Source organism: Eutrigla gurnardus (genome assembly GCF_963514095.1).
Source record: "Eutrigla gurnardus genome assembly, chromosome: 23".
Taxonomy (NCBI): domain Eukaryota; kingdom Metazoa; phylum Chordata; class Actinopteri; order Perciformes; family Triglidae; genus Eutrigla; species Eutrigla gurnardus.
Window position 1 is genome coordinate 8,922,002 of NC_139934.1, and position 19,965 is coordinate 8,941,966.

General features: G+C 42.1%; 1 protein-coding gene across 1 annotated transcript in view; it reads left to right on the forward strand.

Moving 5' to 3' along the window:
• LOC311009383 (phospholipid-transporting ATPase ABCA1) overlaps positions 1 to 19,965 on the forward strand; it is a 121,402-nt gene that overhangs the window by 58,021 nt on the left and 43,416 nt on the right. Inside the window, exons 25-33 of the mRNA XM_084003519.1 lie at positions 1,199 to 1,401; positions 3,744 to 3,792; positions 4,269 to 4,376; positions 4,552 to 4,584; positions 5,181 to 5,320; positions 9,144 to 9,271; positions 13,054 to 13,152; positions 13,473 to 13,662; positions 19,827 to 19,921. Of these exons, the coding sequence (XP_083859645.1) occupies positions 1,199 to 1,401; positions 3,744 to 3,792; positions 4,269 to 4,376; positions 4,552 to 4,584; positions 5,181 to 5,320; positions 9,144 to 9,271; positions 13,054 to 13,152; positions 13,473 to 13,662; positions 19,827 to 19,921 (1,045 nt within the window). The remainder of the gene's footprint in view (positions 1 to 1,198; positions 1,402 to 3,743; positions 3,793 to 4,268; positions 4,377 to 4,551; positions 4,585 to 5,180; positions 5,321 to 9,143; positions 9,272 to 13,053; positions 13,153 to 13,472; positions 13,663 to 19,826; positions 19,922 to 19,965) is intronic.

Below are 19,965 nucleotides of genomic sequence, written 5' to 3' on the forward strand. Positions count from 1 at the left end.
CTGACTTTATTATTATTTATCATTCGGTCCTGAAAAAAGAAATGTAGTGACACAGTAGAAATGGAGCAGATACTTAACTTATAAACATTAAAAGCTGTTGATTTGATTTGTTGTGATCGTTTTCAGCCGTGATAAAGTGCACAAAAATAAAGATGCAAGTCATGATCGGAAGCAAAATCATCGGTACGCTCCAGTTTATGATGCACGGATAAAATCGATGCTTGTACCTTCAAAAATAATTCTACACATGATGGTTAAATATAAGATAGAAAACCCCATAAAAATAATCATATTTTCCACCGGTGACAGCACATTACTCTTTATTACCCGTACACACGCGTAAACGCACAGAAACGCACACACATTTTCACAAATAATTCAGTCTGATGTGTGGGGCAGATCCATTTACTTCTTCATAGAGCAGCAAGCAGTTGGTTGTTAAGCTGCAGTAATTATGTATGAGAGGCTCGGGATCAATAATGGATGCGATGCGTTCTGCAACACTGTCCTGATTGATTCTCACTAGGACCCGGCTTCAGGATGGATGAGGCAGGAGAATTATGTCCACTGATCTGTTTCAGTGTGTTTAAAGGTCATCACATCAGCCGCGATGATCTCTTTACCTCACACGGCGCTTATTTGTGATGTATTTTGTTTCTGATATAATTCTGTATCATACGACGGCGCATTAGGGCCACTGTAGGAAAAAAAAGAAAAAGAAACAGAGCAGACAGAGGGGGGAGATATTCTGAGAAAAAAGGCGCAAATTTGTGAATTTATAAAGTAGCAAATTTGCTACTTTTATTATAATGCGAACAACGCTATGCTAGCTAACTTCCCATGAATGTACGCATTTATTTTTCTAATTAATACATCACAACGTGTGACTACGCCTCGTTAAGGTTGTTAGGGTGACGGCTGTTGATGGTTATCGTTGGGCTTTCACTTGTTGTAGCAAATCTGCGACGTCGCAAATTTACGATTTTTTTTCTCCGATTATCGCCCGGAATATCGACTCCCGTTTTTTCTTTCTTTCTTTCTACAGTGGTCCTAATACGCCATCGTTGTATCAACATAGACATTTTAAAAGTTGCTGTTAGTTTGTGGATTCTTTTGCAGCCAATAGTTGCTCTTCAGTCCTCCAAACAACTGTTTGTTTGTTTTTTTAAAGTCATTTTTACGGCTATTCCTCCAGCAGATTTGACAGCTGTGGGTCAAATCGTGCGGCGCCACGTCCCCGAGGCGGTCTTCTTGGAGAGCATTGGTCAGGAGATCACCTACGTACTGCCTTACGGTGGTGCTAGAGATGGGACCTTTGCCCTGCTGTTCCAAGTGCTTGACCAGGCCATGGCTGACCTCGGCCTGACCAGCTACGGCATCTCTGACACCACGCTGGAGGAGGTACGCTAAGCGTGGGATTGATAGCTACAGATACGAGCGTGCACACATACAGGGAGGCTGCCGACAATGGCTCAGGAACATAAGAGTTCACACACTGACAGCGTTTTCTTCTTGTCCACCATCTATTCACCTTTAACCTGCCCTAACCCTGTCACCTGTCTGTTTGCCTTGTCTGCCAGTTAGTTGTCTTTTGGAATTGTTTTTTGTTTTCTATGTGTGTAAAGCGCCCTTGGGTTTCTTTAAGGTGCTATATAAATTAAAGTTATGATCGTTATTATTTTGTTATTGCTGCAGTTACACTTTAAAACCATACTTACTGTTTTCTGTCCCTCCTTCCCAAACTGTGTTTTGTCTCGTTCTGCTTCTCAGAATCTGTAAGTGAGCATCCAACATGTTGGTGGACATGTTTTCATATCCCTCCAGCAGTATTACACGGAATTTTATGGTTAAGCCAATAACTTAAAAAAACGCTATGAATTCTGGGATATTTTCCCCTCAGACTCAGTGCCAATTGCAAGTATTGTTGAAACCGGGTGGCAGCTAAATCAGGAGCCTCTCAGTTCAAGGACAATAAACTTTCAACGGAACTATCTTCATCATTGATGGATAATTGGATAGATAAGGTGCCAATTAATTAATACCTTGAAATTTTTATGAGTTTTTTGTTTCCTTTCAAAGTTGTTTCAGATTCAAATGAATGTGTAACACAGCATCACAAATTTAAGACAATTTGCAGAACTTATTTTCAAAGATTTCAAGCTAAAACATCCAGACTTACATCCAGCACATGTTTGTGATCTTCCTGGGATTGTGCAAGCACCCCGAGTGTTCCTACATGGAGAAAAGCATTAGCTTTATTAGTGCAGTGCCTGTTCACAACTGGGCTGAATGCTTGGGCCTGTGGTGTCTCTGATTGCAGCTTTCTCACGCAAACAACTTCACACAGAGCACTTTCTCGTGTCCTCAGCCGTGCACCTGCCATGACATCGTTATGTCACACACCCAAGCCTTAGCTACAGTGACTCAGGGGCAGAATTTAATGTGAGGAAAGTTAAGCAACTGCCTGGGGCCCCGCTATTAAAAGGTCCCCGAACAGCTATAGATTTATTATGGAGTTAAGATATGAAAAGTGTCTAGTCATGCTGATATCCGATCTCATTTTGCCCTGAAATAACTTGCAAAAGGCCCCCAAAGATACTTCAGAGGAAACCATTCTACTACATTACTTCCTCTCACTCTTCACTTGATATAAGAAATGTGTTTTACTATTTAAAGTAAAAAGTTTGAAAATAGTTTGGAGTTCCTTTCTGCGACCGCCAATATCAACGTTCCCATTTAGAGAAAGGGTGAAAAGTAATGTTTGCACGAGGCCATCAAATTAAATCTTTCTTGAAAAACATTTCTAAATAAGGCTATTAGCCGCTGGCATTGACATTTATAAGTACCAGGGTTATGAAGTACACAATGGATTTAATTAGTGTATGGAACGCTATTATATCCAGCATCCATGTGACATTAGCAGGCTTTGTTGGGCGTCCGGTAGCTAAAGGAAGTGCAGAATGTAAGTCGGGCCCGCTTGCTTGGCTGAGCCCTGAATCCTGCTGCACAGAGCCATCTGTACTTGTCCATTCAAAGTTTATTAATATTGAACGTTTCGCGTGTCCAAATTGAAAATTCAACACGGCACTCCCTCGGGTCCCCAGCCTAAACTCCCGCCAAGTGTGAAGTAGATCCGATGAGCAGTTCTCCAGACACACAAACAGATTCCTAGCTGTATAGATGGATGACATATTTCTGAAGAAAGCATCAGTAAAGTAGCATTTCAGTGTAAAAGTGTTACTATCCTTACATAATAATAATATAATAACATTCACCTTGGTTATTGCTGACTGTTTTATAATGGCAGTTATTAGATTTTTTTGACAAATACAATTCACAACATACAATTACATTCAGGACAAATTATACATTTTATAGACTTTACCAGAAGTTTGCAGATATTTGCAGAAGGTCACTTGGAAATGTTCTCAAATATGTGGATTTATTTTGACCTGATTTTAATAGATGATGTCATAGAGGGTGAGTGTCTGGTTAGGCTCTCCGTGGAACCCGGATCTTCTTCAAAGCAGGAACTTGACGGGAATAACTGGCATCTGCATCCCATCTGTTTACACCTGTTTAACGAGTTAATAAAACAAAACCATAATAATAGCACAGCAGGTAACGCTCATCCACTGCAGTAGCATGAGTTTGCCTGTTTTTTTGCGTGCTGATACGGTGACAGGAAACCGATCCGTCTCTCAGAAGATACAATATTAATACCTCATTTCTTCATTTCACAGATATTTCTTAAAGTGGCAGAAGATACTGGAGTGGATGCAGAAATACCAAGTAAGGTGTTGACATCCATAACACTGGTAAAAGATCTGGCAACAGCACTTAACCTTTTTATGTTCAAGCATATATATATTGCTACACACTGCATTGATAAAGAGGAACTTATTTTATATTGAAGCTTGACTGGCAAACTTTGTACTCGTTATTTCAAAGGGCAAAAGGGCATTTTCTCAGGTGCTTTTCTAACCCATGTACACTCACACCACATGTATACCTGCGAAGAATGATTGTGTTTTCCAACCAATTGTAATTACCCATTGATCGATAAATCTTCCATCCATCACAAAGCAAGTTTAATCTGAAAAAAAGAAAATAAAAATCTGATTTCCTCACGTTCCTCAAACACCGGGGTTGGTGTTATAACAGGGAACAATGCAGCGTCTTGCAGGGCAGGTAGCTTATTCTTATTGTTATTTATAACCGTAAATTGGGTCAGGCCAAAACAACATATCTTATTTGTATTCCCAAAGCAACAAAGGAGCTGTTGGTGAGAGACTGCAAAAGAGCCTCGCGCACATCCAAGCGGAACAGCATCGCCAGCGTCCACATGAAAACAGAGCAAGTCTCCGCAATGACTGGCAAGTCTCTCCCCATTTCTACATCCATTTTTTAACGAAGGAAAGTCAATTAAAGATTTGTGAATTTACTTCATGCAGAAAGTTAACTCAGGACTCCTATTTATGGCTGTTCTTTCAAATAGAAACTTAATAAAAGTATCTGTTTGAGGCTTGTTTCTTTCTGTTTGTCATGCAGACTTGAAGGAAAAGTTTACAAGTAAAGTAGAAGGTAGGTCCTTTTTTTCACCCAATATTTTATTATACCAGCAAATGTCTGTTTTTCCACGTGCTTTCCATTCTTCAATTATGAACTTAATTCAGTTTGGCTTTCAGTTTGACTGTTTCGCCTCAGTGGCCATTCTGAAAAGAGGGAATAAACAAGAACTCGGTCTAAGTCATTTCCGAAGCAGAATTTCCTTCCAATCCATACAGCATTATCTAACCTGTCTCTTCAGTTTTTCAATTTTGCCCTAATGAAAGAAATTCACATTCATACAACGACTTTCATCATGAAAATGGTTTTCAATCAGAATATGCTTTATTCTCATAATAACTACTGTGACAGTATAGTTTTTTTTTATAAGATACTCTTGGAGAATGGGAACCATACAATCAATGTGTCTATAAAGGGCTTGTTTGTCACCTTTTTCCCTCCTGAGTCACACTCAAATAACATTTCTAAATGCATCGTCTATGAAACAATGATTGCTGCACCGGGGAATGAGCTTGTGTAGCGTTGTATCCGAGCAGCCCATTAACTGTGCAGGAAAGCGAGCTTAGCAGTTATTTTACATACGCGGTAATGATAAATAATGTCCACACCAGACATGAAGAGGAACGCCGGCGTCAGAGGGAAGGGATCCACCGTCATCACGGGATGGGAGCTGATCGGGAGGCAGTTCCTGGCCCTCTTTATCAAGCGCTTCCACCACGCCCGAAGGAGCCGCAAGGGACTCATTGCCCAGGTAATGGCCCTCAGTCTGTCATATTGATGAATTGAAGGGTTACACAAGGAGGGTTGCGTGGGAGGATCGAGGTAGAATCGTACCAAATTACATGTTGGCTTTTCGAAATCAGTTAATGACAAATATGATCGAGTAAGCTCATTTAAAATGGGAAGGGGGGAAGTCGCGTTATCCGTCTTGATTTACTCGATAGGCGTGGGATTTAAGTTGCGGGAGAAGAAAATGGACACCGATGGTAGTGTATTTTAAAAGGAAAGAAAGTTTGAAAAGCTGCAAGGAAAATGATGCTGCACGTACGACGATCATCATCACCTCCAGAGGCGATGCTCGGGGGAGGCAGAAGATAGCGTGAGAATTCATCGTTTATTGCAGCTTTGGAGAAGACTTTACTCTTCAGTTTTGATAAATCACGTTATAAAAGCAGAAATGTGTCTCTACCTGGGACTGGAGTTGCTTAAGAAAGGTCCATTCATGAGGACCTTTGACACAAACTGCCAGGAAACGGTTAATCCATCTGTGTGCAAAGCGAGTAGATGGAAGGTGTTCTTGCCACACCTGATTGCTGTGATTGTCACCAGCAAGGCAAAGTGACACCCCTGATTTGTTTTTCTTTCATTTCACTCTTTGCTCATCATGTGTTTTGGTTAGCGTCGTATTAAATGTGATCGCATAACAATTACCCAGATGACAGACTGCTGTTAGCCTATTAAGTGCATGTCTATATCATTTTGTCCCTCGCGAACTTCATTTCAAAAGTCAAAACCAATAAGCGGGCGTTAATTGAAATGAGTCAAAAACCAATTTGGGAAAGTAACAGCACTTAAAGTGATTTTTGCCCCTGAAGTTGTAAAAAAAAAAAAGTGTGTTCTGACTTAATATCAGTTATGAAAGCTGCCGTGGTTCTGAAATGATCATAACTGGGGGAAAAAGCTCATGCCGCTCTTTGTGCTGCAAACTTGGTGTGGCGTCAAAGCCAAGGTATTATAGGCTACGATAAAAGTTAATGTGAATGAGGAGAGGAGAGGAGAGAACAATGCAATCATTAAATAGGAAATTACTGCTGTGTCACTCAAATGAATGCTGTGCATAATGAGAGCAACGGTAAACGGAGAACAACAACTTCAGACTGAGCTGACAAAAATAGAGAAATTGCGGACAATAATGGGATTTGGTAAAACCCAAACTTAAAGTATTGTGATTTCTCTTCTTTTGTTATTTTTTATTTTTTATTTTTTTGGATTGTTGAAATTGTGCCAAAAAAAAATAAAAATGGCATAAGACAATAACAAAAAGCAGTTACAATGATGTATGTAATTTAAGAAAGTGTGTGTGTGTGTGTGTGTGTGTGTGTGTGTGCGTGTGTGTGTGTGAGAGAGAACAAAGTTTCACCTTTGTGAGGTTCTTCTTGTAATTTGCTGCAGTACAGATGCCCATTAGTCACTGTCAATCCCGGACGTCCCTCTTTAGTGGGGACGCGGAGCAGGATGGAGGGATAAGTGTGTGAGGGTGCACCTCCTACCTCTGCCTCTTTATTCATGTGGTTGAAGGTTTTTTTTTTTTTTTTTTTTCTCATCATGTCAACGACTCCCATTGTCAGCAGATATGATTGTGTGGTGAGGTAATCTCCAGGAATACAAGCGGTTAGGGGGATATAAAAGAGATTATGGCATGTAACACAAAAGTGGTGATTTATGGGGACGGAAGTTGGGGACGGCCGAGCGTTGGCGACGTCGGAATCGGGAAGAGGCAGCGGTGGATGGGTTGAAGGGTTCTGGTGTTTGGAGCGCAGACTGAACCGACTACAATGGAAGCTGTCCAGCAGCAGCAGATGATTTACAGTGTGTGATTCAGAACAGTTGTGTTGTTTTGAATGGTTCATGAGGCGTTCATTTGTTGTGTAGAAGCTTCTGTATTCCCTTTGTTTACTGTTGTGGTCAACAATACGTTTACGAACAATTTGTTTTATCTGAACGGATACATTCACACGTCGGCGAGGACATCCTCGGCGACTTTTAGACTTTTATTCACGAATGAAATAGGAGGGACATCGATTTTTATTTGAGGAAACAAACTCAATCTAATGAGGCGTTTGACTTTGCGGGAAATAAAACACATCTTAATTGTGTTTTTGGCTGTTTGTACCCAGTTTGCATGTAATCCCGTCCTCCTTTGAAATCCCCACTGAACTTGAGGATGTGCTCCACTCGTGCATTGTTCACTGGAGTGCCTTGGCTTAGTGAGCATAATGACTTCTACCCATTTTTTTGCAGATCTCTCTCAATGGCAGAAGTACCAGCTGTCACCTACAATTACAGAGAGAGAGAGAGATAGAGGGAGAGAGAGCAACAGAATAGTTCTTTCTTTTGCCGTGTGCCATTAGGCTTTTCACTCTCATTGCTGCTTTTTTATCTTTCTTCCGAGCACATTTCCATGGCCGCGGCTCCACGCAGTACATTTTTTCGGCTTTTCAATTGTAGCATCCTGAATTGGCCTGGCAAATTGCATGCCCTGCAATTAATCAAGTGTACCCAACCCTCCCCCTTTTTGCTGCAGAGCCCAACCTACAAGTGATTAAACATTAAAGATAGCTTGCATTTTTTTTTTCTTCTTCCCCACTGACCTTTTTGTCAGCTCTCACAATGGAATGAAAAGAGAATTACACGACGGAGAAAAGAGGATTGCGTGAGAGGTGTTGGCGTCTGGTTTTGGAAGAAGAAAAAAAAAGCGCACGCACACAAAAGACAAGAGAATGTTGAGAAACTAATTTCATCCGAGTGGCCAGATGATAGTGGCGGTGTTTAATCAAACTCATAAAGCGTGCAGAAGAGGCCAAACAAGTCGGCGAGGAGCATATTCATGTGCACACATTATCACAGCATCAGTCATTTTGGAGCACATAATGACAGTGAGGGGGCTCGAGGGAAAGGGGGGGGGATTGATCTCGCATTGAATCGTGTGGCGTCGAGTTTCCAGCACACACACAAACATCTGTATCGCCATGTTTTCAGGACGCTTTTAATTCCGTCGCTCCCATGTGTGTCGCTGTGTTTTGTAATTACATAGGTCGTAAAGTGAACACAACCGTTCCCACATTTAAAGTGACATACATGCTGCTGTACTGTGCCGTGATTACATGAAGGTTTCAGGCAGAGAACTTCCCACATTCCTCAAGTTATCCATGTTAGTGGACTTTAAGGTGAAACTGTTTCAGCCAAACTTTGTTTGTCACATTCTATTCTTCTTTTTTTAATAATTGCCTCTTTTTTTTTAACACAACAGAGCATTCCCTGATGTTGGACCTGAAAAAACAAATGAATGAATAAATAAAATAGAATAAATGACAATAAGAAGTGCTAAATATATACATACTTAGTGATATACATGTAAATAAAAGTGATACAAATAGACAAACAACTTATAAAAGTTAAGTCACAAAAATAATAATTGGCTTTTTTTTTTAACACAACAGAACATTCCTTGATGTTGGACCTGAAAAAAAAATGAATAAATAAATACATTTTTTATATAATATAAATTACAATAAGAAGTGCTAAATATATGTACATACATACTTAGTTATATACATGTAAATAAAAGTGATACAAATAGACAAACAACCAATAAAAGTTAAGCCATAAAAATAATAATTGGCATGTTTTGGGTGTACAGAATTAGAATAAGCCTGTTTGGATATTTCATCGCTGAGGTTTCATGGAAATGTCTTGTGCATTTCATGCTTTCTGTAACATTTTAATTCACAGGAGTTCAAATGGAGCAGGATGAAAGTTTCCAGCAGGTATTGACTTTGTCACCATCCTCCTAGGTGGTCCTGCCTGCTGTGTTTGTGTGCCTCTCTCTCATCTTCTCGCTCATTGTTCCACCCTTCACCGAATACCCCAGTCTGGAGCTGCAGCCCTGGATGTATGATCTGCCTCAAACCACCTTTTTCAGGTAAACACAGTATATTGTTGAGCAGTATGAATTTTTGTTTTGTTTTTATGAGTCATGATGGAAATTCAACCCAATCCAGCACTTATTAATCTTCAACCCTTTAATCGTCCTCCTTCCTCCTGAATGATGTAATACTCCAAATGATGGAACCACCAGGAGGCAACGAGATTTTATTCCAGGATGCAATCCTCTAATAAATAACTGTTGTCGGATGCAGAGAGTGAAACTAATTTGAAGTCGTTATAGTAGCGCGAGGAAATGCACAAAAGGCTGTGAGAAACTGAAGCTGCGACGACAGAAATTCAAAGGAAAAAAGATGTCACAGTGCTGCTCTTGCCGTTTGATCGCCGAGGGGGTTTTTGCACTGCTAAGGTCATCAATCAGGACACTGTCCCCTCCTTGGTGGCAGCTCGCTCCTCTGTCATTGAGAAGACACATACTTGGTGACAAGGCACAGCCTTGGTGGACTTCAACATCCACTGAATAAAATCCTGAGTTATGGCAAAACATGCCGACGTGGGATATAAAACCCACACATGGACGTCTTTTTAAAAGTAATCTCACCTTATTAAGTAGAATGCTTCGTAATGAACACCTGTATATTTCTCCGCCGTCTTCTTTAATATTATTTTGTAGGTCTTATCTCTCGAGTGAGCTCGAGGTGCTGCAACGTGATTCATCCTCCTCTGTAACAATGCGAGTGCTGTAAAAAAAAGTTGAATTCTAATAGGCGTCACTCGTTACAGCATCTGTCCAAGCCATCAAACTAATCTTAACGCCGTATTCACGCTGCGTTCTTTTGACATGAAGCTGTCGCCGCTTATCCACCCTGCAGGTGTTTCATTTCCCCTGGCAGCACTTTGCAGAAATTCACTTTGAAGATGTCAAGACATGATAAACCGTAAATCGAAACTGGTTTATTTATGACAGCATTTTAGCATTTGGATGCTTTTTAGTTATTTATTTATTTATTTTTTGTTTGTTGACGTATTTATACATTTTTGTTTGCCTTTAACGTCGTGTTGAACGTTTTTTTAATGCTTCGCTTGGTTTGACAGCTGAACTGTTGAGTCATAATATGTCAAATAACAAATGTTTTACATGTAATTGATGCATTCGGTTGTATTCACACAGTTCCAGTCCACTACATTGACAGTCTGCTTGATGGCTGACTCACATTTGATATAATACACTCACACACCTATTAACATGCAGCTCACTGAGAACACTGGCATCGCTTTCTGTTGTAGTGATACACGATAAAGATACAAGATAAACTTTTCACTACTTTAATTGAGGAATGTCAGCTTTCTGTTGTAAAAAAAAGTACAATATTGTGCTTTTCCTCTGTAAGAAAACATTCCAAAGAGTCTCTGTCGCTCTCCATGGTGCTGAAACAGTCAGATTTGATGTTAGCCACTTCTACCACTATTCCTTTTTCCTCTATTACCAAGCTTGGTGCACATGGAGTAACCGCAACAGCAATATATCACCAAAATCCCCAAAAGGATCCCTAACAACTGACATCGATGACATATATCTGCAAAATTCCCGCTGGTTGTTTTCACTTGACTGACAAGACCGTTAAATTATGCTGTGATAATATATCTCGGTCTCCAGTCTCAGTCTTTATGTCTACACAATGCAGCATGTGACAAGTGGGAATACGACTCTGGCTCACGAGCAAGGGGTTTGTTCGTGGGATTTCAGAGTTCCCTTTGCCTGTTTTTGTCACACGGTCTCTCGTGACGCAGCTTGAACCGCACACTCGGTTTTCTCGGGGAATTCCTCGGAACGCTTCTCGTATGACGCATTAAGACTGGAGTGTTCTTAATTTTTCTGACATTCCCTCAGGCACATTAGTAAATATTGTCTTTTCTCTTAAGTGACTTTCAAACATCCAGCCTCGTGATGACGGCGTGATTAAAGGCTGTGTGCCTTTTAATCTCAACAGTTCATTCAGAGCAGCTTTGAAACACTGTATCCATCATGAATGCCAATATTCAGCGATTGGAGATGATGATTGATCTCAGGTGGAGCTCAATAGTATGTAATGTGGATGAGTAACCCTCTGCATTACTAGTGGTTGGTTAAATTTTTGTTTCAGAAATTGGAATGAGATACTTAAATATGCAAAGTAATATTTTTCCTGGTTTTTCCTGTAAAATGTACCCTTCATTTGACTTTCTCCTAATATTGTCTCAGTTCCTACTTCTGTGATGTTTGACTAGATGAACTATTCATTAGTTCCACTCTTTCTGTGTATATGCCCAAGTCTTCATTTTGGAACTGTCCAATAGTTTTATTACCTCAAATAACGTGGTAACCCAGCCATTGTTAATTGTAAAACAGATGGCTGCACATAATCCATTTTTACAATCGGGCCACTTCGATTCGCGCTCGCTGCCGGCCAAGCAAATGACCGCGTGACCTTCACGGAGACGCCTCTAAATGAGACAATGAACATTGTATTAATCCAAATGGTTTGGCTGGTCTGTGGCCACCGCTGGCCGAGAGCCATCGCGATGGTCTTTATGAAACACTGTGCTTTAACTCCCCCGGTACCTTTAAGATAAAGGGCAGAGTGTGTGTGGTTAGTAATGAGAATGAAATTGGAATGGGAAGATTGTTTAACTGAGACTCAGGGCGTAGATATGCACAGGACTCTGGGATGATAATGAAAGGCTGTGAAGAGCCTATACTGTACACAGAATGTTGAACAGGCTGATATCGGGACGTGTCTGCGCACACAGAGCTGGACTCAAACTATAGAGAGAAAAGTCTGCATCACTGGACAGTCGATGGAGTTTTGGGAAATTTTGACTTTTGGCCCAAAAAAAGAAGTGTTCTCTCACTTTTGATTAAGAAAGCCTCTGTTGGATGCTGCTACTTAAAATGCACTACGATGGATTCCCCGTTGGACGTGTCTCATTTCCTAGATATGTTCAAGATTAATGATCGTCTAAACTCCTGTGCTCTGCAAACGTAGAGGGCCGTTTAGATGACTTGTACAATCTTAATAAATAGTGACGGGAGGCAGATTACAAAACGTGCAGATTTGGGATTTCAGAAAGATGAGGAAAAAGCTCAACTAATGGTGACAATGCATTTTTTTTTTAATCACAAACATGACAAACAATTTCAGATATTCCTGTTTAGACTTACACTTTAGTGAAATGATTCTTCAGGCTCGATATTTAAGGGGCCTGTAAGCTCAAATCCCACTTTCTGGAGGAGTCAACATGCGTCACCTTTCTGTAAACTCAACTCGTATTGACTGTTGGCATTCGGCTGTCTTTGAGGTGAATCTGTGCTCTCACAGCACCTTAAAGATGTTACAGATATCAAGCATTTTGATTTAATCGAGGATGCACAGGTCATTCTGTGAATGGATTCACCTGTAGAAGACTCCAGGTCCGGAGTATGATGGAGCTTAGTTATCACTGGTCATGATTACTATTTCCATTTTGAATATTTAGACGGATATTTCCAGTTTAAACCAGGCGAGAGTTTGTTCTCCTTTAATAAGCCAAACACTGGTGTCTCTTCCCATTGTAGCCTGTAAATGTTCTATTACAGTTAAAGCACGGCTCCACCAAAAGGGGCTTTTTGTGTGTCCGAACCCTTAATGATCCATTTTGGTTTGCTTTATCGACAGTGTGACAGATTGGCTGGCTTTAACTGTCCCGGGGCCGGCCGTCAGAGATGGAATGAATACCTTATTGCACACTTAGACCGTGTGAATGTACATTTGTATTGATCGTGCTCCCCAATATCCACAGCAATGATGGGCCGGATAACGTGGAGGTGTCGAAGGTGGCGGAAGCCTTGGTGAACGCGCCTGGCTTTGGGACTCGCTGCATGACTGGAGACCCGATACCGTGAGTGTTAAACGCCAAAAAGGAGCCAAAAGGAATGTGAAAAGGAATTTCAAAGAATCCATTTGATCAATTAATAATTAGCTTTTCACACGCTCTCCAGATCATCCTGATCAGAACAAAGGCAAACCTTTTCCTATTATGAATTGTAATGAGAGTATTAGCGTGGAGGGCGTATCGTTTACACGAACGTCAGCATCTTACTCAGCTGAAGTTCTTCAAACACCATCACCATCTTTAAACTCAGCAGTCTTTTAAAGAGTGTAGTGACTCATGTAACAAGTATGGCATGCAATAATATTTTCTTGTCTCGTTCCTCTTAGGAAGTTACCATGTTCTTCAAGCGGCTCTGATTGGTTCACTCCATCCGTGGATCAGTCGGTCGCCGACGTCTTCCTCAACGGGAACTGGAGCATGTCGGACCCCTCTCCCGACTGCTGGTGCAGCACGCCTCAAAGGACCATCATGTTGCCTGACTGTCCACCTGGTGCAGGAGGGCTCCCTCCCCCTCAGGTGAGTCTCTTACACCGGAGCTTCCGCCATGCGATGAGAGGATGGCGTGGCACTTGGAGCTCCCGGGTCACTTTAAGGTGGTAGATTCGATGCCCTGCAGTGGACCAGGCCTGCTTCCACTCTGCACGGAGGCGTACGCTGCAGCGAGGCGGCGGAGTGGTCGGAGTGTAGAAAAAAATAAATCAATGACACAACGGTACAATAAAAAATGTTTATCATGGAAGAGCTTTTGCGCTCGCGGACTGAAAATCCCAGTCAGCATCATTTTGATGTGAAAATGTAAAGGTACTTACTAACAAGGGATTTGCGTCGCATTGCAAAATGTAAATCAGCCTTTTGTGCTGTCTCCCTTCTCTGCGCTTGTGTGCATGCATGAAACTAGGGCCAGAATTGATTCCACTGAAAGTACACCGACCATTGCCAGTGATGCAGCTGGTTCCCCCTTGCGAGCTGACAAATCTGCTCAAATATCTCCACTGTTTTACTCTTTACGTGCCGACCTTTCGCCTATAGCGTCTTTTAGGACGGTATAGACTTTACCGAGGACCTCGCCTCTTCTGCTCACAAGGTTCGTTGGCCTCATCCTCCAGAAGTCGATTCCAATTCTTTATAGGCCATTACTTGAACAATATATATTTGGCCAAATGCAGCTGGGGCGATGTTGCACGGTCCCAGCCAAAGGGACTTGATCCAGGCCTGTAGATCGATGGGCAAGTTAGTGACCCCCGCGTTCCCGCTTACCAGCCGCCACCTGCTGACTGAACCAATCATGGTACAGAGAGAAAGAAGCTCATTTGGAGCTAAACGGTTTGCACTGCTGTCCCCCCACCACCACCACCACCACCACCAATGATAATGAGAAATCCAAGCTTGAAATAGAAGCTTGCCACCTCAACTCCAATGTCATCTTATTAGAGATGGCTTTGACGGTTTACTCAGACCTGTACCTGCATTTTAAGAATGTTTTTGTGGTAGTTTACCACGGAGGGAGGGAGCGAAGGAGTCTGGGAGTTCTGGTTCTGGCTTAGTATACTCATTAAGTTTAATATTATCCTAAGAGAGCAGACAGCCTTATCAACGCTCCCCACTCACACTTAACCTACTAATAATGCTGTCTGCTTTAAACATCTGCTCCGTCATTTCACATCCAACGTCATAATGGTCTGGTTAAACCTGATTTACAGCCTTTATTGCACAACGGCATTTCTTACATAAGTGGTTATATATAGGTTGTCTGTTAGGTTTTCACTCGCTTGAGCTTCAGTTACATTAGAAACTACAGTTTTACTTCAAATACACACATGCACTTCACTGGAAAGCAGGGGGAATGTTTCAGTGTAAGATGGATAACATGTTTCTAATAGCATTAATGAAAATCTATTATAATATGTTATACTTGACCTTTAATTCTTTAACTCAACATTCAAATGAAAATATGGAGGACAGGACATGGACAGTTTGAAACAGCAGGGCTCTTCCGCCACTCCTTTATTTCCCTTCCATCCCCCGGAAACCTCCCCTATACAATATCCCACACTATGTAATGTGCCACTTCACACTCTCCACAGATCTGTAACGGCTCGTTGGGCTCGCAGGACTCTCGCTGTGTGCTCCTCCCTGTGACAAGGCCATGCAGGGCCACTTTATAGGAGCAACTGTCCAGGTGTCGTGTTATGGGATGATTGTTGAGACAGTCAAACAAGAGAGGTGCCCTTTGTGTAACCTTTTCTTTCCCCTGACGTCCGGTCCTAGATCATGACGGCACTTTTAAGGAGTCTCGACGAACCCTGTTTGTCGAGGTGCTGCTTGTATCTTTGCATCATTCAGATGCCATGTTTTTCCTTTTTCTTAACCCTTTTTATTATACCCCTTTATTTTTGCCCTCTTCCTCCTCCTCCACCTGCTTCTTCCATTCAAAACAACGTCACTCATTCTTTCATTTAGCTGCTTCTCAGCCTGAATTCTGTTGCTCTATGAATTTCTACTGCTTTACCGTGTGATTTTATATGTAGCTGACACTTTTAGTACACTTAGCCTCGATAAAAATAAGACCGTTTACATCTCGTTACATTCACTTGCATCATTTCTCCTTTATTTTATTTACAACATCCAAAACCACATCCTGTAAAAAGGAAATTAAATGGACTGCATGGAAACAACCTTGAGGACATTGAGTTATTATCATGCAACAAGATTATTGCCAGTCATCTCCCACTGTGCGCTAAAGGAACTTTACATTTTTGAATGAGTCGCCGCCGCTAGAGGAGAAGAACAGCCGAAGACGAGCGAGGAGAGCAAAGCATTTGTATGCAAAACCACGGGCTCTTAATAGTCACGTTTCTCTGTTTATCGCTTTCTTTTTGCATAATGAAACACTCCATTTATTTGGCAGGGGTCAGTCTTTGTGCCACAGCATTTTTTATTTCATCATCTAAAATCTTGAAAGATTTACACCACTGGAGGAAGTGTGTTAGTTCTGTAGACACAAACAGTGATACGGGGCGGTTATGAGGAAAAATGGTTGCTCTTCATGCTTCTTTTTCAACGTTGGTGAAAGGAGTGAGACCCCAGCGTATACGTTACTGTATACCATAACCATCCACGCGTCTCCAACCCTTTTTTTTTTTCTTTTTTTCCCCTCCCTGTTAACTGCAATCCACCAGTGGGCCGTAACCCACAGTTTACTGTTTGAAATGCAGTGTAGTGCATAAAGGTCAAGGGATGGAAACGCATATATAGTTACATATCGTAGCTATGCTCAGATATACCATAAAAAGTCTGCAGAGAATATAATTAAATAAACATTGCGACAGATATTAATTTGATTGCGATACGCTGCTAAACAAACATACACGGGGAGTGTATGTAACGTGTGTGGGAACATGTCTACTTCCTGTTATTGCTGCTCACCGGCAGACAGGTCCCTCCCTCACATGGGGGGGTCCATGAATGAATGCATGTCCAAGGCAGAGACCACCCACAGAAGCTGAGCATGTGAGGATGTATTCCCTTTGACCTGAAAGCTTCCCCTGCTGAATTAATCATGACAAAGTGTACCAGCTTCACTCTTATATTTCTTTATTTTATATATATATATTTTTTTATCTTTCATCCTGCCCATCCTCCGACTATGCCCTTGAGAAACTACAGAAAAGACGAGAGGGGAAAAACACAGACGCATCGCCACAGGAGGGAGTGTGGAATCATTGTTTCCATGGAAATGGCGGGCAACAGTAAGCCCATTATCAATTCCGCGGTATTGACTCTCGTTCATTGGTGATATTTAACCTTCAGAGATGAATAGGCCGCCGTGCGTGCAGGGGAATTGATAAAGCCGCCACGTATCGCCAAATTTGCGATTGATGTATGTATCATTTGGAGACTGGCCTAACTAAAGCTTGCTTGCGAAGGACTCTCCTCGGCCTCATGCATCAGGGTATTGAAGTTGGGCGTTGGCTGACCATGTGTGTGTGTGTGTAGAAGATATGGGAGAGATACCATTATCTTCTTTTTGTTGATTTGAGGGGTAAAAAACTGCCTTAAGTAAACAAGTCTTTTCAGTAAGAGTATTTGTTGTGAGGGTTGTATAATACAACATAATCACAACGCTGTGTTTATGCACTTCTGTGCAGCCTATTCATTTAGAAGATACAATCCGCAGGGCTGACATATTCATAGTTTATATTATCATTTATTCATGGAAGCTATATGAAATATGTAAACTTTTACATCTTTCTTTTGCTGCAAATCCAACTAACCGCGGATCGTTTCCAAACCCCCGGCAAACCAATACTCAACCCGGCGAACGCGACAAGTTGACACATTCCTTTCCCTGCCGATTTGTCACTTCCACTTTCCCCGACACCTCGCCGATCCGTTTCAGTGTAGCTCTCCCTGTCCGGGGCGAGAGAGATGCTCCAACGCGAGCAGAAAGGTCAGTGAATTGTTAGGTGAGGCAACCGGCGGATGAGACTTTCTTTGCTGTCGCGGCTAAACGGAACAGAAGGAGTCCAGATGAGAATCTGTCAGCGGGCGTTGGACGCGTGCAACTCCATCTCCCGTGATCTGGAAGGGAAGAGCCGGAGCAGCTTTTGGTGTTTCTCACCCGGCGAGTGCTGTGATTTAATGGTAACATTCGGCTCCGTTTGTTGTGATCTGATCGGCGTGGACATAACGACACAACACAGTGAAACGTGCTCAAGTCCCCGAAAACACACACACAATTACACAATGGGCCACCTGTCACAGAGCGAGTTAGGCGGTAGTGATGGCTTCACACTTACAGAAATGTGTTGCTCTGCATGAACCACCCCCTCCCCCACCCAATTAACCTGATTACCACGTGTAAAACTTTTATAGAAAGTAATAGAAACGTGTAACTAATTATAGAAGATTCTGCTTTTGGTGCACGCTAGATAAAATGTGAATTTTTACCTTGGAGGTGCAGCACGATAACAAGAACACAGTCTGTTATCCAAGCGCTCTGAAGCCGTCTCCTGGTAATGAGCAGGAGATGCAGGCCCAGGTATTGCACAATGTTCCCATTTCAGTCTTTTTGATGGGGGGGGGGGGGGGGGGGGGGAGACGTGGACCGCGGCCAAAATAATTAGACCCGCGCTGCCTGCATGCCCGTCTATAAACTCACTGTACACAGACGGTTTTATTTGAGTTTTCCCTTTGTTTCTGAGTTCCTGGGGCTTCTTTTTTGAAAGAGGAGCATGTTTGTTCAGAGATAAGCCAAGGTGGATGTGCCGTTCCGTCCTCCTCATCTCTGATTCATAAACCAGATGGGTCCTCGCCTCCCTCTGCTTCCTCCTTCCGTCTCTTCTTCGCCTTGCCATTCCAGTTCTCCTCCCGCTTTTTTTTTCCTTCTTTCTCTTCGCTATGCTCTCTGTTCCAATGTTAAGCTTACGTCTCAATCCTCCATCCACTCCTACTCTGCTTTCTTATTTATCCAATTTGTTTTTTAATCTGGCTTTCTAATCTCTCTTTATTCTTCCCCTCCTCCTGGTTTTACCTGAGCGTATCCTCATCTCCCCTTAGTGCTACTTCTATAATGCCATGTGACCCAACCAGAGAGATTTGGATGCAAATAACAAACGCTACACTATGTAGTGTGAAACAAAGGTCACAAACAACACACCGGGTGCAACCAACGCTTGCACATCATGGTGTTTGTGCAGGACGGATGATATCCAGTGTAACGACTAGAATGGGTTGCAGTCGGGGGGGTCTCAATTACACTTTTATCAAGGATCATTCGGCTAATTAGAATAGTGTTACCTCTCTAAACACGCAGGGCTAAAGCAGCTTGGTGTCGGCGGCAGCGTGTACCATGAAGTATCGCTCTACGCATCGTGGAGTGCGTTCGGGGTGGTGTGTCGCACGCTCCCTTAATTGGATGTTTGAATGTGCCCACAGAAGGGCATCTAATTAGGCCTCTTTGACATTAGACACAGCTTTTGCAGCTTTGGTTGGTTGGGGGGGGTCTAGTTTTCAGCCACGCTACGCTTAATTGACTATTATGACGAGTGTTGCGAGAATGCGTTCTACTGTGCCGCGTTATCACCTGCTCTTAAGTTTTGTTGATTTGCCTTCCACCTGATGCGTTTCCATGGATGACTGAGCAGCCGGGCCTGCAAGAGTCTGCCTGCGGTCAGCCTTTGGGCTCACGATGCTACCACACACAGCTAAGTGTATGCAAAAAAGTTTCCCAAAAGAAAAAGTTTGACACCTCTTTTGCATTAAGGTCGTATCTTCTCAAACATTAACTTCAGTTTAGTTTGCAGTTTTAACAGTAAGTGGAAATCTTTCTGCATCTTAACCTCAAAGCTGCTCTAAGCAGTTTTTTTTTTTTTTTTAGTGTGTTAACATTGGATGATGTTATGTGAAAAGCTTCACACTGCGGAACATTTTGGCACCTTCAGGTCATTGTCACTGCAGCTGAAACATTCTGATTAACTCTCACAGCTTTCACAAGCCTAGTTTTTCAGCGGCACAAGGAGGAAAGTTCCAAAATATGGCTTAAAGTCGAGTGAATACTCAAGTTGTATTCATTAAGTCGGCAGAAACGTGGCTCGAGGTCACGATAACCAAAATGAGAAATTGTGGTTATTTATTGTATGACGTCTAATATTTCAATTCCTTTTTCACCCTTTTAACAGAGGGTCCAGAACACAACAGAGACATTGTTGGATCTAACTGGACGGAACATGACGGACTTCTTGGTGAAGACCTTTGAAGGCTCGGGGAAAACAAGGTAAACCGTGTCGGTGTGAGCGTTGTGATTATGCACGTTTGTCT